Source organism: Halichoerus grypus, chromosome 12 (assembly GCF_964656455.1).
Source record: "Halichoerus grypus chromosome 12, mHalGry1.hap1.1, whole genome shotgun sequence".
NCBI lineage: Eukaryota > Metazoa > Chordata > Mammalia > Carnivora > Phocidae > Halichoerus > Halichoerus grypus.
In genome coordinates this window covers 91548846-91573253 of record NC_135723.1, presented here as the reverse complement: position 1 = coordinate 91573253, position 24408 = coordinate 91548846, and the positions used below count along the sequence as shown (strand labels likewise).

The following is a 24408-nucleotide window of genomic DNA, read 5'->3' as shown; positions in this document are numbered from 1 at the left end:
TTTCATGTGTGTGTTTCCCACCCCCAGACACTTCAGAAGAACTCTCAACATCGTTCTGCAATTTATTCCTGAGATGATTTTTATCCTGTGTCTCTTTGGATACTTGGTTTTCATGATCATTTTCAAATGGTGCCACTTTGATGTCCATGCGTCCCAGCATGCCCCTAGCATCCTCATCCACTTCATCAACATGTTTCTGTTTAACTATGACGACCCTTCCAATGCACCCCTGTACAAACATCAGGTATTGATGGCGTTTTTTTTCTTCTTTTATGCACTTGATAACGTCACATCTCTCTCACACTCTTGAGCATTGCAGAGAATAGTTATTTGCAAGACTGAGCCATCTTAGCACCCACTCAAGGTTGTTGACACCTGGATGTCCTCATCAAAGACGTGCTGTGCCCCTCCTGTGGCTGCTCGTGGCCTCATGCGCTTGAGTCCTAGCTGTGTTCACCTCCTATAGGAGCAACAAAATTAGAAGAGAAAATGCCCTGTGGCGGGGCATTTTTTATGAAAAATAAAGATAATTCAGATCTAAGATAATAATCAGAGAAGACCTATACCTCTGAAAGCTCTTTTGAGGTAGCCCACTTTACTGTTGTAATGTTTTTGTTATACCTCCGTGAATGGTATACGAACAACCCCTAGACCATGAGCACTAAATGAACATATTTGGAAGGTTCGTTTACTCAGTGCCAGCGTTCGAATGAAAGTTCACTTGGATTTCCCAAACAAGTCTTCTCTTTTAGGCAAAGGACTCAGACTCACCAACTATTTCATGCACTAACTCCTTTCATAGAGACTAAAGTCCTCACCTGGTTTGGAATATGCACTGAACTTTGCACAGTGAATGGCTTTTCCAGCTTTTTTCCCCCCTTCAAAACCCTTATTGGGAGTTGGCTGGTTTCCCTGTGCCCTGGTATGAAGATGCATTATCCTGACACAGTTTGAAGTTTCCATAGCCTCATTTTGGGGTCATGCAGCTGGAAGAGACGATGTAAGTTGATAACCCAGCCCCTTCCCAACACTGCCATGGCCATCGTGGTGCCATGTTTGAATATCAAAGAAGAAGAGCAACAGATAAATATAAATATCTGGTTGCTGTGTACATCGTGAGGTGGAAAACCTTGCATAAAGATGGACAAATGGCGATGAGGTAGCGCAGGAAACTAGAACTGGCAAGCGTGGTGTGTGTTTCTGAGGCTCCCTTCCCTCTTCTGAGCATTTCAGAGGGGAGGAGGGTAGAAGACTGAGGGGATAGGATGTCCCCACTGTTAGCAGGGTGAATCTTGTTATGACTGGCATAAAAATCGTCCCCTGGCATTCACTGAGAGCTTGGCCAGAACAGTAGAAGAAAAGTGAAGGTCTAAGAAACATTTTTCTTTTCCGCCCTCGAGCACCCAGTGTCCATGCCTTTTAGTAGCTCAGACTAAGCCTCCCCGGACTTCCTGGTTCTTTGACCCAGCAGCTCTGAGTCACTCCTCCAAGTTGGTGGCTAGGGGTTTTATAATAAGAGGTGGAGGCATGAGGACATGAAAGGAAATGTGTAGCAGGATGATAAGGTGGGACAAATTCTGGGTTTCAGCAGAAGCATCAAGACCATGGCTGCCTCAGCCCAGAGGGAGCTGTGAGGGAGACAGCCAGGGAGAGTCCAACATGGCTACCCCAGAGCCCGGCGGGTGACTCACCCACAGCAAGAGCGTGAGGAAGCTTTTTTTTTTCTTTTTGAGAGGAAGTTTTTTTTCTTTTTGAAAGAGAGCAACAGAGCACAGATAATTATCTAGTCCTGGGAATATACAATTGCTAATTGAGATCATCTTTGTCACTTAAAGTGACCCAAGGGGTTTTGGCTACTAGGGAGTGACCAGTGAAGTCATGGGGCCTGCCACACTTTTCATGCAGGGCCAGGGGCTAACTATTCCCATGGGACAAGGGATAAATAACGTGGCCCTTATTATGTGCCTTGTGAGTACTTCTTGTTCACATATGGTGTGGGAGGATAGCAAGGGGGTACTCGAAGAGTAAGGAATAAGATAGTGAGTTTCCAGTGCCCACTCTGGATTGACGCTGGGCACCGCTGGACTGCAGTGGGAATACTCCAAGATGTAAAGGCGAATGGATACATTGACATGCTTTAGATCTCTCAAAATAAAGTACAACTAAAATGATCCATATTTATAATTTTTATCATGTAAGTTATGCTGTGTGATCACCTTGAAGTGATGGGATCTTACGATTTTGATCTCACAGCAAGAAGTCCAAAGTTTCTTTGTTATTATGGCTTTGATTTCTGTCCCGTGGATGCTTCTGATTAAGCCGTTTATTCTTAGAGCCAATCATCGAAAATCCCTGGTAAGTGCCTATTCATTTCCATTCACTCACTGTGGGTAAGAGTGTGGGTTCCTTGAACATAGAAGTCTGGGCTTTCAACAGAATGCTGGGCTTTGGGAGCCTTCTTATTTCCAGGACAATGCTCTATTAAATAGGGCAAGCACATTTAAATCTTATGTTTTGCAAACTTTGCTCAGGGTATGTGTGTGCATCTCTGTGTGTGCACCAAGTCTGCTGGTAGCTAATGACTTACGAGTCTGAACATGGTTGTGTTATTAGTTGAAAGTAAAAGTATTTTACTATAGTTTGAGTTTGTTGGTGAATATTGAAAGCTGTTTTTATCAGATTTTACAGTTGTGAGCTTTCACTGTATTATGTTACAGTGTGCTAGTGCAGGAGTAAAGAAATACAAATAAGCCAGCTTCCGTTTATTTGTGATTTTTCCCTATTGCCAAACACCCATTTCAGCCCATTTCCTCCTTTTGTGTGAACTGCTCCTGAGCCTCGCATTTATTCAGGGAATGAAGAAGAGTTTACTATCAGTCTAAATCAAATAGGATTTGGGAAGATTGACCTCTCAGGGCACGTCAGAATCTAGAAATCCACATGAGCGCTGCTTGAGATTATCAGTCTCTGCTCTCTCTATCTACATCAGTGCAAAAGAGTAAGTGGAATGTGCTGAGATCACATATGTTTTAAGTGGCTGTAGATATTTTCAGATAAATTCATTCTTTTCTAAAATCTGTGGGATATTGACTTGGCTGAGTCAGGGACCTGGAGATGAGACTGGAGTTCCGGAGGTTCGTCCCTAGGTGGCGCCCTTTCCCTACATCACCGGCTTCTCTTCTGTTGTGTCTGGTCAGCCTTGACTAGTTAGGAAGCCTGTCTGGTAAATAAATTCAAGTGGGAGATGAATTTAAAAAAAGACAAAGCAAAGAATACTTGTTTATTGTTTGGCTAATTGGTGAGAGGCCCAGATGATAAAGGGCGGGTGAGGTGGAAGGTTGTCTGGAGGTGACCAAGTGTTTCAAAGGAAGGCGGCAGATAGCTGTTTGCCGACGTAGATACCACTCTTCTGAGACTCAGCCTGTCCGTGAAGTCAAGTGCGCTTACGCCTAAGTCCGTAAGCGAGCCGCTGGCTCGCCTGACTCCCCAGACTCTAAAATAATAGCTTGCCTCGCTCTTTGCTCCACAAAAAGTGTGAATAGTTGCTGATCTCAACGTGGTTGATTTCTCGCTTTCCTCCACGATGACTTATATAATAGGGAAGGAAGTCAGAGGAGGTTTTCTTAGGCTGCCGTCTTGGATGACACCCCCTAAAACGACTCTGGGTAGCAGGAGCTCCCCGAGACTGCGTGGAGGCCTGTCTCCTTGGGCTCTCCTTGGAATGCATAGCTGTTGGTTGGTCTTTTAGGCTGCCGATTAGGATCCTGGTAGTCCTTTTTCATGTTAGAAACATTTCTACCACCTCCATCCAAGAGATGATTCCATAACGGCATTATTTGGGCCACCCAGGTGCCCTAGTTTCATTTATTCTTAAATGCTATGTAAGGGGGATCATACAGTACGCCGTCTTTTGGATCTGGCTTCCTTCATCCAGTGTCATATTCCAGAGGTGTGTGTGAAGATGCGTGTGTGTAGAATTGCTATATAGTATTACTGTGTATGAATATACCACAGTTTATTTATCCATTTGTATATTGATAGTTATTTGGCTCGTTTCCAGTTTTATTATATCTTCGTTTATTTTGTTTTTAATTAAAATTTTTTTATTATGTCTAAAATACCAGTATAGTTAACATATATAGTGTTACATTAATTTCAGATATACAATGTAGTGATTCAACAATTCTATATAATACCTGATGTTCATCACAGTAAGAATACTCTTAATCCCTTTCACCTATTCTACCCATCCCCCCACTCACCTCTTCTCTGGTAACCACCAGTTTGTTTTCTGTACTTAAGAGTCTGTTTTTTTGTCTCTTTTTTTTCTTTGTTCATTTGTTTTGTTTCTTAAATTCCACATGAGTTAAGTCATATGGTATTTGTCTTTCTCTGATGGACTTATCTCGCTTAGCATTATATCCTCTAGATCACCCATGTCATTGAAAATGGCAAGATTTCATTCTTTTTTTATGGCTGAGTAATATTCTAATACACACACACACACACACACACATATCACCTCCTCTTTTTTTCATTCATCTGTTGATGGGCAGGTTGCTTCTATAATTTGTTGTCAGTAATGCTGCAATAAGCTTAGGGGTACATATATCTTTTCAAATTAGTGTTTTCATATTCTTCGGGTAAATACCCAGTGGTGGAATTACTGGATCATATGGTACTTCTATTTCTATTTTTTTGAGGAGCTTCCATACTCTTTTCCACAGTGGCTGCCCCAGTTTGCATTCCCACCCATACTACACAAGGTTTCTTTTTCCTCTACATCCTCTCCAACACTTGTTGTTTCTTGTGTTTTTGATTTTAGCCATTCTGTCAGGTATGAGGATATAGCTCATTGTGGTTTTGATTTGCATTTCCCTGATGGTGAGTGATGTTGAGCATCTTTTCATGTGTCTGCTAGCCAACTGTGTGTTTTCTTTGGAGAAATATCTATTCATGTCTTCTGCCCATATTTTAATTGGATTATTTGTTCTTCTGGTGTTGAGTTGTGTAAGTTTTTATATATTTTGGATACTAACCCCTTACCGGATATGTCATTTGCAAATATCTTCTCTCACTCAGTAGGTTGTCTTTTAGTTTTGTTGATTGTTTCCTTTGCTGTGCAAAACCTTTTTATTTTGATGTAGTCCCAGCAATTTATTTTTGCTTTTGTTTTCCTTGCCTTAGAAGACATGCCTAGAAAAATGTTGCTATGGTTGATGCCAGAGACCTTACTGCCTGTGTTCTCTTCTAGGATTTTTACGGTTTCAGTTCCACATTTAGGTCTTTAATCCATTCTGAGTTTATTTTTGTGTATGGTGTGAGTAAGTGGTCTAGTTTCATTCTTTTGCATGTAGCTGTCTAGTTTTCCCAACACCATTTGGTGAAGAGACTGTTTTTTTCCCATTGCATATCCTTGCTTCCTTTGTCAAAGATTAATTGACCATATAATCATGGATTTATTTCTGGGCTCTCTATTCTGTTCCATGGATCTGTGTGTCTGTTTTTGTGCCGGTACCATACTGTTTAGATTACCACAGGTTTGTAATATAACTTGAAATCTGGAATTGTGATATCTCCAGTTTTGTTCTTCTTTTTCAAGATTGCTATGGCTATTTGGGGATCTTCCTTTGCTGTGCAAAAGCTTTTCATTTTGATATAGTCCCAATAGTTTATTTTTGCTTTTGTTGCCCTTGCCTCAGGAGACATATCTAGAAAAATGCTGTTATGAATGATGTCAGAGAAGTTACTGCCTGTGCTTTCTTCTAGGATTTTTATGGTTTCAGGTCTCACACTTAGGTGTTTAATCCATTCTCAGTTTTATTTTTGTGTGTGGTATAAGAAAGTGGTCCAGTTTCATTCTTTTGCACGCTGCTGTCCAGTTTTTGCAACACCATTTGCTGAAGAGACTTTTTTTTCCCATTGCATGTCCTTGCTTCCTTTGTTAAAGATTAGTTGACCATATAATTGTGGATTTATTTCCTGGCTCTCTGTTTTGTACCACTGATCTATGTGTCTCTTTGTGCCAGTACCACACTGTTTTGATCGCTACAGCTTTGTAGTAAATCTTGAAATCTGGGATTGTGATATCTCCGGTTTTGTTCTTCTTTTTCAAGATTGCTTTGGCAATCTTTTGGGTCTTTTGTGGTTCCATACAAATTTTAGGATTGCTTATTCTAGCTCTGTGAAAAATCTTTTGGGTCTTTTGTGGTTCCATACAAATTTTAGGATTGCTTATTCTAGCTCTGTGAAAAAAGCTCTGTAGTATGGACATTTTAACAGTATTTGTTCTCCCAATCCATGAGCATGGAATATCTCCATTTTTGTGTGTGTCATCTTCAATTTCTTTCATCAGTGTTTTGTAATTTTCGGAAATACAGGTCTTTCACCTCCTTGGTTAAGTTTATTCCTAGGTATTTAATTCTTTTTGGTGCAATAGTAAATGGGATTGTTTTCTTAATTTCTCTTTCTGCTACTTCATTTTTAGTGTATAGAAATGCAACAGAGGGCGCCTGCGTGGCTCAGTTGGTTAAGCGACTGCCTTCGGCTCAGGTCATGATCCTGGAGTCCCTGGATCGAGTCCCGCATCGGGCTCCCTGCTCAGCAGGGGGTCTGCTTCTCCCTCTGACTCTCTTCCCTCTCGTGCTCTCTGTCTCTCATTCTCTCTCTCAAATAAGTAAATAAAATCTTAAAAAAAAAAAAAAAGAAGTGCAACAGATTTCTGTACATTGATTTTGTATCCTGCAACTTTACTGAATTCGTTGATCAGTTATACCAATTTTTTGGTGGAGTCTTTCAGGTTTTCTATATATAGTATTATATCATCTGCAAATAGTGAAAGTTTTACTTCTTCCTTACCAATTTGGATGCCTGTTATTTCTTTTTGTTGTCTGATTGCTGTGGCTAGGACTTGCAGTATTATGTTGAATAAAAGTGGTGAGAGTGGACATCCTTGTCTCGTTCCTGATCTTGGGGGAAAAGCTGTCAGTTTTTCACCATAGAGGATGATGTTAACTGTGGGTTTTTCATATAGGGCTTTGATTATGTTGAGGTATGTTCTCTCTAAACCTACTTTGTTGTGGGTTTTTTTTTAAATCATGAATGGATGTTATACTTTGTCATATTTTTTTCTGCATCCATTGAAATGATCATATGGTTTTTATCCTTTTTCTTATTGCTATGATATATCATGTTGATTGATTTGTGAATATAGAACAACCCTTGCATTCCAGGGTAAATCCCACTTGATTATGGTGAATGATTTTTTAAATGTATTGTTGGATTCAGTTTGCTAGTATTTTGTTGAAGATTTTTGCATCTATGTTCATGAATCAGACAGAATGGTGTGTAGTTTTCTCTCTTTTTTGTGCTGTCTTTATCAGGATAGTACTGACCTCATAGAATGAATTTGAAAGCTTTCCTTTCTCTTCTGTTCTTTTTTTTTGGAATAGTTTGAGAAGAATAGGTATTAAGTCTTTAAATATTTGGTAGAATTCATCTGTGAAGCCATCTGGTTCTGGACTTCCATTTATTGGGAGTTTTTTGACTACTGATTCAGTTTCATCATTTTTTGATAATCAGTCTGTTCAAGTTTTCTATTTCTTCCTGCTTCAGTTTTGGGAAGTTATAGGTTTCTAGGAATTTATTCATTTCTTCTGGGTTGTCCAATTTGTTGTAATATTCTCTTATAATCCTTTGTATTTCAGTCGTGTTAGTTATTATTTCTCCTCTTTCATTTCTGATTGTGAGTTCTCTCCCTCTCTTTCTCTCTTTTGATAAGCTAATGGCTTATCAATTTTGTTGATCTTTTCAAAGAATCAGCTCCTGGTTTCATCGATCTGTTCTGTTTTTTTTTTTTTTAGTTTCTGTTTTATTTCTGCTCTAAACTGTATTATTTCCTTCCTTGTACTAGTTTTGGGTTTTATTTGTTGTTCTTTTTCTAGCTCCTTAAAGTGTAAGATTAAGTTGTTTGAGATTTTTCTTGCTTCTTGAAATAGGCCTGTATTGCTATAAATTTTCTTCTTAGAACAGCTTTTGCTGCATCCCAAAGATTTTGGACCATTGTATTTTCATTTTCTTTTGTCTCCATATGTTTTTTGATTTCCTCTTTGATTTCTTTGTTGACCCATTCATTGTTGAGTAGGCTGTTAATTAACCTCCATGTATTTGTGTTCTTTCCAGACTTTTTATTGTGGTTGATTTCTAGGTTTATAGCATTGTGGTTGGAAAAGATGCATGCTATGACTTCAGTGTTTTTGAATTTGTTGAGATTTGTTTTGTGGCCTAACATGTGATCTGCTCTGGAGAATGTTCCATGTGCACTTGAAAAGAATGTGTATTTTGCAGTGTTAGGAAGTAATGTTCTGAATATATCTGATTCATCTGGTCCAATGTGTCATTCAAAACCACTGTTTCCTTGTTGGTTTTCTGTTTGGATGATCTATCCATTGATGTAAATGGGGTGTTAAAGTCCCCTAATATTATTGTATTACTACGGATTACTTCCTGTATGTTTGTTAATAGCTGCTTTATATATTTGGGTGCTTCTCTGTTGGGTGCATATTATTTACAATTGTCATATATCTTCTTGTTGAATTGTTCCCTTTATAATTATATAGTGTCCTTCTTTGTTTATTGTTATAGTCTTTGTTTAAAGTCCATTTTATCCAAGGTAAGTATTGCTACCCTGGCTTTCTTTTCACTTCCATTTGCATGATAAATATTTTCCATCTCTTTACTTTCAAACTGCATGTGGCTTCAGGTCTGAAATATGTCTCTTGTAGGCAGCATAGAGATGGGTCTTGCTTTTTATCCATCCCATCACCCTATGTCTTTTGATTGGAGTATTTAGTCCATTTATATCCAAAGTAATTATTGATAGGTATGTATTTATCGCCATTTTGTTCCTTACTTTGTGGTTGTTTTTGTAATTCTTCTCTGTTCCTTTCTTCTCTTGCTTTCTTCTCTCACCTTTTGGTGGCTTTCTTAAGTGATATAATTGGATTCCTTTATCTTTATTTTTTGCATATTTATTACCAGTTTTTGATTTGTGGTTCCCATTACATTTATATATAACATCTTCTGCATATAGCAGTCTATATTAAATTGATGGTCACTTAAGTTTGAACCCATACTCAAAGCACTAAACTCTTACTCTTCTCCCCTTCTCACATTTTAGGTATGTGGTGTCATATTTTACATCCTTTTATTTAGTGAATCCCTTGATTCATTTTTATAGATGTACTTTAATTTTACTGCTTTTGTGCTTCTTACTTTTCTTACTCCTGCTTATGATCTTTCATTTCCACCTGAAAAGTCCCCTTTAACATTTCTTGTAGGGCTGGTTTGGTGACAGTGAATTCCTTTAGCTTTTGTTTGTCTGGGAAGCTCTTTATCTCTCTTTCTATTCTGAATGATAGCCTTGCTGGAGAGAGTATTTTTGGTTGCAAGTTTTTTTCTTTCAGAACTTTGAATATGTCTTGCCTCTCTCTTCTGGCCTGTGAAGTTTCTGCTGAAAGATCCCCTGATAGCCTTATGGGACTTCCCTCATATGCAACTGTTTTCTTTTCTCTTGCTTCTTTTAAAATTCTCTCTTTATCACTACCACTTTAATTACTATGTATTTTGGTGTGGGCTTCCTTGGATTGATTATGTTGGGGGATCTCTGTGCCTTTTGGATCTGGACTTCTGTTTCCTTCTCCACATTCAGGAACTTTTCAGCTGTTATTTCTTCAAGTAAAATTTCTGCCTCCTTTTCTTTCTTCTTCTTTTGGGATGCTTGCAATGTGAATATTATTACACTCAGTAGTGTTGTTGAGTTCCCTTAATCCGTTCTCATTTTTTATTATTCTTTTTTCTTTCTTTTGTTCAGCTTTGATTACTTTCCATTACTCTGTCCCCCAGGTCACTGATCTGTTTTTCCACTTCCTCTAATCTAGGCTTTATTCCCTCTAGTGTATTTTTAATTTCAGTGATTGAGTTTTTCATCTCTGATTGGTTCTTTTTTATGTTTTCTATCTCTTTACTGAGGGTCTCACTGAGGTCCTCCACTCATTTCTCAAGTCCAATGAGTATCTTTATGACCATTACTTTAAATTCTTTATCAGGCATACTACTTATCTCTGTTTCACTTAGCTCTCTTGCTGGGATTTTGTACTGTTTCATTTGGGACAAATCCCTCTGTCTCCTCATTTTGTCTAATTCTCTGTGTCTGTTTCTATGTGTTAGGAAAGTCAGCTACATCTTGTGCTCTTGAAAGTAGTGTCCTTATGAAGAAGAGGTCTTACCTCTGTTCACCAGAATATCAGTCTTCAGGGAGGTCCCTATGTGTGTTGTGTGTGTCCTACTGTTGTGGCTGAGCTATGTTTGCCTTTAGTCTAGTCATTTGCAATGACTCTTTGCCTGTTGTGGGCAGGGTTTGGTCCCTGTGTTGTTAATGAGCCAGTTTGGGCTCAAGTTGGGACAGACTAGGCATTTGCCAGAGATGCAGTAGCACTGAACTGCAGGGCACTTTCCCTGTGTTGTCCCTGAGAAGCTTTTGTTGGTGGACAGGGCCTACCATCAATCCCGATGTCTGCCCCCAGCCTACCGCTGGGGCCACTCATGAACAGGTTTGTGTGGTTATCTTCCCTTCTCCCCAGGGCAAGAGTCACTTTGGAATGGTGATAAATGCTGTGGGCGCTGCTTGCACAATGCCATGCTTGTGGTGCTGCTTTGGATGGACTCTTGCCAAGGGTGGGTTGGAGGGGGTGGTTGGCAGAAAAGCATGGTGGGGGGTAGGGTAGGGTTGGGGGCACTGTTAGCAAGGTGGGTGGAGAATGTTTGCTGGCTGCACTGGTTCCCGCAGGTGACTGTGTATCTAGGCTAGGGGTTGGGGGAAGGAAATGGCGAGGCCAGCTCTTTTGTTCTTGGAGAACTCAAAGATCCTTGCCACCCTAGTACTAGTTCTGAGATTAGTAAGTAAATCTCCTTCCCTTATATCCCTTTTCTCCAAACTGCTGCTTCTATGCTGCATCTCAGTGGGCTGCTTGTTGTGCTCTTTCTTTAAAGGTGGGGACTCAGTTTCCTATCCCCTCTAACTTTCCCAGGGTGGAGCCTGCTGATTTTTACAGTTCTAGGTGTTAAACCCCATTGATTGTAAGAACTTGTAAAGCTAAGCCCCTCTGGTTTTCAAAGCCAAATGATACGGGACTTTGTCCTCCTAGTGTGGGTGCCCTGCACCTGGGGTGCCTGGTTGGAATCTACTCCTCTCCCTTCTCCAAGCCTGTGTGTCCCTCCCTCCCATGGACAGTGTCATGCGTCAGTTTGTTTCCTAACTGCACCTTTGCCCTTCCTACCATTTTTTTGGTTTTTTTTTTTCTTTTTTTAATGTGGCTTCTTCTCTACCTTTAGCTGTGGAGAGTCTGTTCTGCCAGTTTTTGGGTCATTTTCTGGGTTCTTTGCATGGATATGGGTGTTATCTAGGAGTATCTAAGGGACAAGGTGAGCTTAGGATCCTCCTACCCTGCCATCTTCCCTGGAAGTCCCTGGCTTATCTCTAGTTTTAGTGATTACAGATAATACTGATGTAAATGTCCTTGTGCATGTCTTTTGGTACATGTGTTTTCAGAAAGTTGTCAGTAACTAATTTAAAATTGAGTTGTTGTACATTTGATTTCACTGGGCACCCAGCTCAAAGATTGTGAGATGGTTAGTAGAAGATGGGCACTAGGATTTATAAAGTCCAGTATTATGCTTCTGCAAACTTATTCATGTCCATTTTAACCAACTCCAGGATAATGACCAGGAAAGGCTGGAAATTAGGGATTGAAATGGAAAAACTATCTTCTGTGTCTTGTTTGGGATTTTCTTCTTTAAGTTAAGGGGGAGAGAAAATAGGATTTCAGGAAGACAAAGTCACGTTAACACGAGCCATATCCTTCATCGTGGGATAAGGAACTATGAGGCCAAGGGGAAAGGCTTACCCAGAGTCCCCGCTTGGGACCTGGCACCCTGGAATTCTTGTCCAAATGGACTCAAGTCCATTTCCAGGCCCTACCAAGTGCCAACCATACAGTGGCATGGGTACCACTAGACCCTGACATGGGGCAACTCTTTTTGGGGAGTGTGGGTGGAACATGGACACTGTGGCGGGAGTGTCCACATGTGTGCACACATGGCCCTCGTGCTGTGGGATGAGAACAGAAAGGAGAAGGAGAAGGTGCATGCCACAGTGCAGGGCCAACTCACCTGTGCTGCCGTGTCCTGGTGTAGGACTCTGAATTTGAACCTGACCTTTCAAGTTCCTATGAGCCTTGATTGATTCACTGATTGATTGATTTATCAAGATAGGAGGGTAGAACATATCTTATTTAGGGGTCTGTGGGCTTGACTTATAACTCTTAAATATTTAAATATATGACATGTGGACTTCCATTTTTACCTTTGCCTAAAGCTCTGCAAATATTAGATTGTAGACCCACTAAAGAAAGAAAGGTAAAAAGACCTTAATGCCTAATTTGCAATACTCCACCCATAAAATCATTCTAGGAAATACTTTGGGCATGGGACATTAAGTTTCAGAGTAACTTGAAAGAAATAGTCTATTCAAACTCAGGGAGGGGCGTCTGGTTTGCTCAGTTGGTTAAATATCTGAGTCTAGATTTTGGCTCAGGTCAGGATCTCAGGGTCATGAGAGTGAGCCCCATGTTGGGCGCTGTTCTGGGAGTGGAGCCTTATTCCTCCCTTTGCTCCAGCCCTCTTCCCCTACTCTAAAACAAATCAACAAACAAACAAACTCACGGATAAAACCAGGCCAAATTATATGCTGACTACACCTAGATTTTTTGTCCTTGAATTTTTTCTTAGCTGTTTTTATAAAGTGATGTTTTTATTTTAAAAGAGTATATTAGTGTTGAAAAAGGGATTGTGTTACTCAGTTTGGACTGCTATAACAAAATACCACAGACTGGGTGGCTTATAAACAATAAATTGATTGTTCAGTTCTGGAGGCTGTGAAGTCCAAGTTCAAAGCCTCCAGTATGTTCATCATTGTGAGGCTCCCCTTCCTGGTTCTTAGCTGGCACTTTCTCACTGTGTCCTCACATGGTGGAAGGGGCAAGAGAGTTGCGTGGGGAATCCTTTTTAGGGTCACTAACCCATTTATGAGGGCTCCACCCTCATGACCTAAGTACCTCCCGAAGGCCCCACCTTCGACTACTATCCTCTTTGGGGCTTAGGATTTCAATATAAGAATTAGGGGGGATACAAACACTCAGACTATAGCAGTCATTAATTTCTCCTAGTTAATTTTGCCTGCAGAAATCTAGCTGTTCAGGTCACAAGGCTGTGTCCAAGGTACAACTGACTATTTTATGATATTGTGTATATATATATTTTAACAATAAAAGGTACTCTTGTACATGCACTGGTTTACTGTAAAGACAGATTAATTTGGCACATTCTGGAGCACCATGGAGAAAAGCACATGTTCTGGAATCAGATTGCCTGGGTTTGAATCCTGGCTCTGCTACTAACTAGCCTTACAAGCTGTGTGATCTTGGGTACATTTCTTAACCTTCCTGTGCTATAGTTTACTTCTCTGTAGAATGAGGTGATAATTGTGCTCATATGAAAAGATTGTCATGAAGCCTAAATGAGATGATGTAGAGAGAGTTTAGAACAGTGTCTGGTACATACTTAATACTTAATGACAGCCTTTATTTTACGTAGAATAAATTGTAATTCTAATTCTAAGGGTGAATTTAGTGCTTCACTTCCTTGCTTGCTGACAGCTGCAGGCCTCCAGGATCCAAGAAGAAGCCACAGAGGACACTGAAGGTGACAACTCCAGCCCTTCCATGAGCGCTGGCCAGAGGGCTTCTGCAGGTGCCCATGGGGCTCAGGATGACCACGAAGAAGAGGTATGTGGGACTCGGTAGTTGACAAAGACTCCCCAGTCTGTACAGATTCTAGATGTGGGATCTCATCAAGGATGATTGTCAAATATTTACCAGCCAGTAGGGCATGGCCACCAGCCCATCAGAAAGAACTTGGGCAGTGGATCTGGGAGGGTCAGGAGGACCGTGCTGGTGGCAGCCCTGTAGCTGAGGAGTCGTGGGATGTTGGGGAGGTTGCAAGGGAGGGGGAGTGCCTATAGGGTCAGAACAACAGCTACTCGGGGTGCCTGGGGGGCTCGGTCAGTTAAGTGTCCAACTCTTGATTTCAGCTCAGGTCATGATCTCAGGGTCAAGAGATCTCTCCCTCTGCCTTGTCTCTAGCTCACTGTCTCTCTCTAAAATAAATAAATCTTAAAAAAAAAAAATAGAAAAGAACAACTCCTCACCAACCAATCTAGGAGTGTTTTAACATTTTAACCCAGGTGCTGCTGTCTCTGTGAGATCTATTGGCATAGGAGGTCCTCGATGTTAGTGAGGCCTCCTTGACCCCAAACCGTGCCCTTGGCAGTCAGCTACATTTATTAGGAGCTGTCCAATCAGTGCCCCTCAAACCAAGAGCCGAGCCCAAATCTAGCCCTGTTGTTGAAGTCAAAGGCGGGTTATTTACTCCCAGCCCCCCTCCCGGACACGAGCTTGCCCGGCAGCCTTCCCCTCTTTGTTCTCCTGTCCCCACCCTGGCTCTATTGGGACTTCGCTGACCTATCTTTGTAACATTATCTGCCTCTCCTGTGAATTCAGGAATTGTTCTCTTTCCTCCTCCCTCCCTGCCCATTTCTGTCCACGGGCAGTCACTCTCCCTCAGGAATGTGCCACATTTTCCCAGATGAAGCAGGTGGCTGTTTTTATCCCATCACTAAAACACCCGATAAGCCTCAACTGGCTGGGGGTTTTAACTGGAGTTCTGTTCTAATCCTGGAGTGGGGACAGGGTTCTTGTGAAGCCTGAGGGAGGCTAGAAGAAGCTCCCTTTGTGGTGTTAATGACTAAAAAAAAAAAAAAAAATACCATTTAAACTAATGGATGGCCAATTAGAATTAATGAAAAATCTGGATCAAATGTTTCCGACAAGATTCCAGGTACAGAGAGTAGCCCATATTAGTGGCTATTAATATTACTGAGTCTGTCAGACCTGCTGGGATGTTTTAGAATCCAGCCCACACATCATCTGACTCATCCCGTCCCAGCCTGTCCAGGACAATCTCTCTCCTCTGTTCTCCTGCCCTCAGGATTTGCCCAGTCAGGGTTCCCCAGCTGCTTCTGCAGTGAACGGGCTGCCTTTGTTTGGGTGACTTGAGGCGCCATTCGTAGGTCCCTTCCCCCGAGTGCAATCATGTGTGGTCTCCTGTGGCAAAGCAAACACAGGCTTGATTACATTGTCCCCTCAAAGTCCTCTCTGACCTCTCTCCACACCCGGTGTTGGCCAAACTCAGGGTTAAGGGCACAGCTCTTCAGACTGCCAAGTCCGCCCAAGACTTCCGACACTAGCCACAGGTTTGGGGATCCCCAGGACCACCCTCTCTTCAGATCATTCAGTTACAAATTCAGGGTCCCTCACATTCCCTCAGGGCCAATAATCCATAGAACGACTTAGAGAACTCAGTAAAGTGCGATCCTTACAATTGGGGTTTTATTGTAGCACAAGTATAGAAATCAGAAGCCGCCAGAGGAAAAGGCACATAGGCAGAATCCAACTCTGGGAGGGTTCCAAATTCCAGAATTCTTTTTTTTTTTTTTTTTTTTTGAAGAGAGAATGAGAGAGAGAGAGAGAGAGAGCACAAGCAGGGGGGAGCGACAGAGGGAGAGGGAGAAGCAGACTCCCCACCGAGCAGGGAGCCTGATGCGGGGCTCGATCCCAGGACCATGACCTGAGCCAAAGGCAGACGCTCAACTGATGAGCCACCCAGGTGTCCCAAATTCCAGAATTCTGTGTCCTTCGGGAGGCATTCATCTGCCAGCATGTGGCACTATGCACACAGCCTTGTCAGCCCAGGAAGCTCACCTGCGTTCCCGTGTCCAAAGTTTGATTGGCGTTTCATTCCATAGACTGGCAGCCCCGTGGTTGTACTCGATCTGAGCCCCATCTGCTCCCTGGAGATTGGACTGTAAACACTTGGCTCCTGGTCTCAACCTTCCAACCACAGAAAGGATCCGATGTGGTCCCAGGGGCTACCATGAATAACAAAGACAGTTCTTTCACGCGGGAGATGTGAGGAGTTTAGAGCTTGCCTCCCAGGAGCCAGGACAAAGCCAGCCCTCTCCTTGGTGGGGTTAATGCTTCACTACACATCCCTCCTTCACCTTGACTCTGTCTCTCCACTCTCTCCCTCTCTGCCCATCCCTGTCCTTCACTTCCTCCCAGCTCTTTTCCTTGCTGAATCAGAGACATGGGTTCCTGTCTGCTCTCCATGGCTCCTGACATGGGTGACCACAGCCCCCATTCCTTCCCGGGTTTCTCTGCAACCTTGACCATAGCCCTGTGGCTCCTCCTGGCCTTTTGACCTTTTCTTTGCATCATCAGTTTTGTTCTTTCTCACCTCCAAATGAAGATGTGTTCCAAGCCTAGGAGCTCTTCTTTCTGTGCTCTTTCCCTTGTCTATCTTCCCAGTCCACTTACCTCCCACCGTTGCTCCTCCCACAGCTGAGGTCCTAGGTGTCCCATTTCCAGCGCAGACTTTTCTTCTGAGCCTATCCTGCCTCTACTACTGTGTGCTGAGAGATGCTACTTGTGTGGCCGGCTGTCACCTGAAGTGCAACACATCTGAGTATATCAACTCATCTCCTTCTCCAATTTTCCATTTCTATCAATGCCATTCTTTTAGCTGCTCAGACTCAGGTGCCTCAGAGCCCTGTACGATCCTGGCCCCTCCTGGGTGAATGGCCCTTCTGTGTCCCCACCGTACTGCTGATTCTTGATTATTGCACTTTCTGCGCACATTGTCCCCACCAGACTGTGAGCCACGTGAGGGCTGGGATGGTGCCAGTCGGATGGTTGTCCCCACAGCATCAGAGTGCGTGAGGCCAACAACGGGCTATCGCTGTCTGTGTGCTGTTTCATCCTCCCCACCCCTAAGCTAATCAACAAACAGGCTCTTTTGCTCACCGGCTTTGCCCTTGCTGGTCCATTTTGTCACCAGATTAATCTTCCCCCCAATACTTCTTTTTTTTTTTTTTTAAAGATTTTATTTATTTATTTGAGACAGAGAGAATGAGAGAGAGAGCACATGAGAGGGGGGAGGGTCAGAGGGAGAAGCAGGCTCCCCACTGAGCAGGGAGCCCGATGCGGGACTCGATCCAGGGACTCCAGGATCATGACCTGAGCCGAAGGCAGTCGCTCAACCAACTGAGCCACCCAGGCGCCCCCCCCAATACTTCTTTATGTCGCCCCTGCCCCCTGCCCCGCCGGCCACTTTCTACTCAGATGCTTTTTATGGTTCCTCATTGACTCCAGGTTATTTTCTCAAATCTGTCCTTTCCTGAAACTTCAGCACCTGGTCTCTCCTTTCTACTCCTCACCAAACAAGCTCCCACTTCCAGCCAAACTGTTTTCCTCAAGAACTCGCCTTCCCAATGTTCCCAGCCTTTTCCTTAGCAGGAGTCATTTCCTTCAGAACGAATGGTCTTGCTTATCTTTTACTTCCGGATGCTTCCCCCTCCTTCAGCGCCCATCTGCCTCCTGTGACGCCTTACCAACTGTTCTCTCTTCTCTGAACTTTTTTCAGCTGTTTCTGGGAAATGTTCCTGCACACATATTATATCTCCTACTTTGTGCTGCTAGTTCTTTTCCTACGAGTATGTTAATATTTGTTTTCCCCTAGTTCAACTGGAAGCGACTTACGGTGGAGCTCATGTTTTATTCATCTGTGTCTCATTCGTGATACCTTCCATGGAGGAAATTCCTAATGAAATTAGAATAAAGAACTCTCTCTTTCAGTTCAATTTTGGAGACATCTTTGTGCATCAAGCCATCCACACGATTGAGTATTGCCTGGGCTGCATTTCAAACACAGCCTCTTACCTCCGGCTCTGGGCCCTCAGCCTGGCTCATGCACGTGAGTGAGTGGCCCTCAGGGTCACAGTCAGAGCTCCCCTGGGAAGCAGAATCAAAGTACTTGTTGGGAGAAGTGCCTTCTTGGGTTGTTTCTGGTTCTTCTTTCTTAGGAAGATGTGACTTTTTTCCCGTAGGCCTGACTTTGTATTCTCAGAGCAGTAACCCTCTGTACCAGTCCCCCATTACTGCTGTAACGCATTACCACAAACTTAGCAGCTTAAGACAATACACATTTACTATCTTACAGTTCAGGAGTCCTAGAACCGACGTGTCAGCAGGGCTGGGCGTCTTCTAGAGGCTCTAGGGGAGAATCCATTTCCTTGACACCATTTCTTGTTTCTAGAGGCCGCCTGCATTTCTTGGCTCTGGGGCTCGTCGCTCTGACACCAGCTGCCGGCTTCATGTCTCCAGTTTTTTGGGCTCTGACTGTCCTACCTTCCTCTTCTAAGGAGGCAGTGGCCACAAGGACCTGCACCGAGGCTCCTGAAGCTGCCACACTCTCTGGGCCCTTCTGTGTGTATGCCCTGCAGCCCACTTGCTTGAAATATTCCTCTCTCTCTCTTTTTTAAGTAGGCTACATGCCCAGTGTGGAGCCCAGTGTGGGACTTGAACTCATGACCCTGAGATCAAGACCTGAGTTAAGATCAAGAGTCAGATGCTTAACCTACTGAGCCACCCAGGCGCCCCATTCCTCTCTTCTTTTTTTTTTTTTTTTTAAGGTTTTATTTATTTATTTGACAGAGAGATAGAGCCAGAGAGCACGGCAGAGGGAGAGGGAGAAGCAGGCTCCCCACTTGAGCAGGGAGCCCGATGTGGGGCTCGATCCCAGGACTCTGGGATCATGACCCGAGCCGAAGGCAGACGCTTAACCATCTGAGCCACCCAGGCGCCCCCCATTCCTCTCTTCTTTAACTTTCTCCCCACTGGTAGCTAATTCCTCCTTCAGAACTCACTCAGACGGCACCTCCCCTGGGAATCTTCCTCCCTGGTCCCCGGTCTAGAAGGTGCCCTTTCCCTGAGTTCTGGGAGTGCCCCATCCTAGCAGTGATTACAATTCTGTTGTGATTAGCCTTTCTCCCTACTAGACTGTGAGCTCCTGAAAGCAAGGTCCCTGTCTTCTATCCCTGTGTTCCCACACTGAGCACAATGCGTGGAACTGAGAAACCAGGCCGAAGTGTGTGCTTGATGGATAGAAACCAAAGCAATGAAAGTGAGCCTGCTTATTGATTTGTAGCAGAAATGCAAGCGCTCACCATTAGTCTTCACTGCTCAGGCCGTGTTCATTTCCTTGCATCAGCTCCCACACATACAGACAAACACACTTCTGCATGCACACAGGTGCTTGGATGCATACCTCCAGCCCGTAAGTGTCTGCACACAGACACCCACGAGTACCCGCATATGTTTACTTGTGCACTGACATGCACTCACGTGAAGTGGTCATCCAGGGATCCAAAGCGGATCTCTGACCTTGTGTGGTCAGTGGTGTTGACATCTGCCTTGAGCTCTGATCTCAGGTGTGGTTTGAAGGGCTCAGGTCACAGCTAGATAGAGCTGTGGTCTCCTCGGGCCAGCCCATGCTCACTGAGGATGTAATTTGACTCCAAAAAATCCATATGGTTCACAGCTGCCTGGCATGGTCCACCCATTGGGTATTTCTGGCAACTTCTTGAGACATATAGTTCCCATGGATACCTTCTGCTTCATGCTAACAAACTTGCTTGAAGAGGTAGTTTGGTAGAATGACAACAAATACCGATTCTGTTCTAGTTTCTGTTCTACCACTTTGAGCTCAGTAACTCAGGCAGCAGCTTAACCTGTGTGTGCCTTGACTTTCCTGTGTGGTTCACATAGTTAGCCTGCTGTATTAGTCAGGCTGGGCTAGAATGTGCTGCAGTAACAACCACCCCCAGATCTCAGCAGCTTAAAACAGTGGAAATTTACTACTCTAGCATATTGTGTTCATTGGTGCCATGTTAAGACCTAAGTTCAGGGAGCCTGTATTTGGACACATGCTTCAAAAATCAAGATGGGGGCACCTGGGTGGCTCAGTCAGTTAAGTGTCTGCCTTCGGCTCAGGTCATGGTCCCAGCGTCCTGGGATCAAGCCCCGCATCAGGCTCCCTGCTCAGCAGGAAGCCTGCTTCTCCCTCTCCCATTCCCCCTGCTTGTGCTCTCTCTCTCTGTCAAATAAATAAATAAAATGTTTTTTAAAAAATCACCAAGATGGGGGTACAAGGAGGAGGTGAAAGTGAAACATTAGAAATTAAGCACCTGCCTTCCCACAGGTGTGGGGGGAGACTCCCATGAGCTCCTGTGAATGAGAAGTCTTCACTGAAAAGCCCTGTGGAAATAGATGGTATGACTGTTAGCCCCCTGCCCGTTGGCACCCGGAGCAGAGGAAAGCAGCTCTCGGGGAAACTGTGATTTTGCCGTATCTAAGGGCCATGGGGAAGAGAAGCCACATGAGTTTCACAGCATGGTGCAGTTCTAATTGCTTTCAGTTTTTATTTCAATAATTTAGTAAATGTAGAGGCAAAGAGTCCGTGCTGACTCAGAGCACAGAGGAGTGGGTAGGGGTATAAGTAGATGGAGGTGAAGCTGTTCCCACCATGAAGGACCCTGTGTTACTCCAGCTGAAAGCCAGAGCTCGGGGGCGGGGGGCACAGTACAGACACAGGTGCTCTTTCTTGTGCTCCCACACGTGTCTCTTCTCATCATGTCCCGGTGGCCACGTGCAAGTGACAGGGCTTGATCTCTCTGGGCCATGCCACTGTGACCTTTCGGTTGGGTAACCTCAAGTCTCACCCCAACAATGTAAAGATAGCTCTCTGATGTCTCTTCTTACAAGGGCACTAATCCCATCATGAGGGCCCCACCCTCATGACCTCATCAAACCTTAATCACCTTCCAAAGACCCCTTCTCCGAATACCATCACTTTGGTGGGTAGGGCTTCAACATATGACTTTGATGGGTGGGGAAGGCGCAAACATTCAGTCCATATCAAATCATATTATATGTATTCTTTTGTGTTTTGCTTCTGTGGCGTACCATGATGTTACTGGCATTTACTCATGTTGCTGCTGGTAGCTATAGTTTGCTCACTTTCATTGGTGAATAACAGGCTACCAGATGTTTGTCGTCGTGACACAAACCCCTCCATCATGAGCAAAGCTGCCGTTGACAATCTCCTACAGGTGCCCTAGGGCACACGTGCCTGTTCTCCACCCAAGAGCTGAGATTTGGGATCCTAGGGTGTGCAGACCCAGGAATAGAGTATGGAAAGATGAATCCTGTGGTTGAGACTGTTTCTCCTGTTCTCACAGAACTGTCGGAGGTGCTCTGGACCATGGTGATGAACATCGGCCTTCGTCTGCGAGGCTGGGGAGGACTCATTGGGGTCTTCATCATTTTTACCATATTTGCTGTGCTGACGGTAGCCATCCTTCTGATCATGGAGGGTCTGTCTGCCTTCCTGCACGCCCTGCGACTGCACTGGTGAGCAAGGCTGCCCCGCAGAGGCTCCGTGTGCCCTAGAGAGTGGGTGAGCCACGGGACCCGCCAGCTGGCTTCAGACCCTGACCTGGTTCAGTCACCTGTTGGTGTAATATTACATGATGATGTATGTGTATTTGTGTGTGTGCCTGTGTGTGCGCACACATGTGTGTATGTGTGCGTGCATGTGTGTATGCTTGTGTACATCCACGTGTGTGCATGCGTGTGTATGTGTGTGCATGCACGTGTGAGTGCATGTGTGTACGCATGTGTGTGTGCATGTGCATGTGCATGGGTGTGTGTGTGTGTGTGTGTGTATACACATATAATGGCCACCCTATACTAAATGTTAGTTCCCATTTACTCATTCTCTTTTAAATGTTAGCTTGTTATATTACAACTGGCTTCAAGATAAGGGACACCTCTAACTACTGGTAAGATGACACATCAGAGAGGCTCACAGGGGCACGCTGAGCGAATCTGGGACATTTGGCCCTTGTTGCTGAGTGCAGGAATTAAACCAGTGGTAGAGGCTCCTGCCCTGTACAAAGTGGAAACAGAAGGAGGGTACCTGGAAGGAGGAAGGCACTCACAGGAGCCCTTGACATTCACAGATGTGTCCGCAGACTATCAGCCATCACTAGGTTTATAAATATGAAAACATTTGTTGAAGCTTCTGTTTTTCCTCCGAGTCATCTCTTAGCCCAGAATCTTGAGAGTGTGTGTGCACCCTCATACCCCACAGACTGTCTTCAGCTTTCACTGATGCTTTCTACCTCCCTCTGTGCCCGCCGTTCGTAAAGAAAAGTATTGACACTCCATGTAGTGAGCAGACAGAATCACAGCATTCCCCCCTCAGGTTGTAACATCGCCTCTCCCCCCTGTCATTGAGGAAATGAATTCTGCTACATCCTCAAGCATAAAGGATCATACATGTATCCATGATGGAAGTCATCAGAACGTTAAGTTAAGGTTCTGGGTATTCTGCAATAGCGTAAGCCCCGTGGTTAATTAAGATCAGGTTGGAGAAGACAAACCACGTCTCACCCTGGGGAGACATTTTCTTGTCCCTGGCTTGTGAGACAAGGCTGCCCGGCGAGGGCTTCTTGGCTTATGGGAGCCGTGGGGAGGGTGGCTGTGCCGTGCTCTCAGCGGGGGTAGCAGACGCCTGGAGGAAGTAGGGTGGGAGAGGCAGGGAAAGGTGTAAGCGGGAGGCAAGAGAAGGGTTTTAAGGATCAGAGGATCCCTGTGGAGGCCACCAGCCTGAGTGCCTTCCTACCCCCCAGCTTGATTTTATAAATGTTCTGCTTCTTCCCTTTGGCCGCCAGCCTGTAGTTTGTGTGTTTAATCTCACTTCTTCTTGCCCCCCAATCCTCCCCAGGGTAGAGTTCCAGAACAAGTTCTACGTCGGGGCTGGTTACAAGTTTTCTCCTTTCTCCTTTAAATGCATCCTGGATGGGCCAGCCGAGGACTAGCTGTAGGCCCCGCAGCCTGCCATCACCTCTGGCTTCAGTCTCCGTGCCAGCAGGAGAAGTTGGGCTCGTCTTCAGCGTCCGCCTGGGCGAGTCGGTCAATGGGATGATTGTTCTTGGCTCGCTGGAGGCGGGAAGCCTTGTGTATTTTACTTATAAGCCTTGGGATTTGATATGACTTCACCATGTTATAGACCTCATGGTTGGGTCTGAAATACTAAAATGGGGAGGGCTACGCTGATGTTTTCTTGCAATTTTGTAAGTATGATATTTAAGAAAATAAACTGCTGGGCCGTTCCCTTGTTCTTGAAGATGTCTTTGTGCAAAATTATTCCATAAAATTTAGTATTGATAATTATAGGCCAAAGCTAAGCAATAGAGGTACACAAACTAATTCCAGAGGATTATGATTAGTTTATTCTTTCATTTCCTGGTTCCTCAGACACCTTTTCTCTTTGCCTGGGGCTAAGCTTTATGAGATTAGGAACTTTCTCATGCATCTTCACTGCAGGTGGGAAAGAAAGGGTAATGTTCTCTCTATGAACAGGAGGGCGGAACAGTGTGGCTCTGCATTGTTAAATCCTGTGGAATGAAGTGTGACAACATGACATGAGCAGCAGCAGCTGGATACACAATATGCTGCAGGAACTGGAGAAAGAACTTTGAAGGCTTGAGAAAGTTCTGGAAAACAGCTTGCCAGAAAGGAGACCACCAGACAGCCTTACTCTCTGGGTCTGTTGGCTCCTGGATTGGTGAACTGCTAAGAGCCAGGTGTAGAGTAATATATATTTAGCCTGAGTGACCATTATCCAGGTTAATCATGGTCTTCATGGTAACTATACCAGTAGAATTAAGCATTGTTAACATTGGTACAGCACTTTACAGTTTAAAAGGCACTTAAAAAAATTATTGATTAATTAATTTTTTTTTTTTAAGTGAACTCTGCCCTCAACGTGGGGATCAAACCCACAACCCCAAGATCCAGAGTCGCATGCTCTTATGACTGAGCCAGCCAGATGTCCCAGAGGGCACTTTCTACGTAGTATCTAGTTCTTAAGATTCCAGAAGATCTGACCAAATCCAAACTTAACTTTTGGACCGATCTCTATTTTTTTCAGCTCCCTCCTGCCCCTCCATGTAGCGGGGTTGACTGGTGCTCATGGAAGTGTCATTGCTTATACCCAAGGAAGCTTCCATGTCAACTTCTATGTCAGTGTCATGACTCATCTAGCACAACTTAAGGCACAATGGGCTGCTCCACAAATATTCAGTGATTAAAGCAAGTGGAGCCTAAGAATGAGAGTTGATATCTTTGAGTTCCAATTCTGACACTTTATCACGTGTGTCCTGAGGTGGGAAGTGGGGAAAGTGATCTCCACCTCTCTGGGTTGTGGAAGGTGGGTGTCAAGCACTGGGCATGGACCAGATACCCAGCCAGTGATGTTGCCTGAAGGGAA

The 24408-nt window shown here is 44.1% G+C and overlaps 1 protein-coding gene across 12 annotated transcripts in view; it reads left to right on the top strand.

Moving 5' to 3' along the window:
* The window catches only part of ATP6V0A4 (ATPase H+ transporting V0 subunit a4), a 75925-nt gene extending 52663 nt beyond the window's left edge, over positions 1-23262 (top strand). For 9 of the 12 annotated variants that reach the window (XM_078059616.1, XM_078059618.1, XM_078059614.1 and 6 more), the window contains 6 exons: positions 28-244; positions 2254-2355; positions 13773-13901; positions 17868-17985; positions 21311-21482; positions 22861-23262. In XM_078059616.1, coding sequence (XP_077915742.1) covers positions 28-244; positions 2254-2355; positions 13773-13901; positions 17868-17985; positions 21311-21482; positions 22861-22954 — 832 coding nt within the window. In that variant the 3' untranslated portion in view covers positions 22955-23262. Of the gene's footprint in view, positions 1-27; positions 245-2253; positions 2356-13772; positions 13902-17867; positions 17986-18327; positions 18498-21310; positions 21483-22338 lie in introns of those variants that run through there. The other 3 variants (XR_013442891.1, XM_078059621.1, XM_078059622.1) reach the window with 3 other exon arrangements.
* The last annotated feature ends 1146 nt before the right edge of the window (positions 23263-24408 follow it).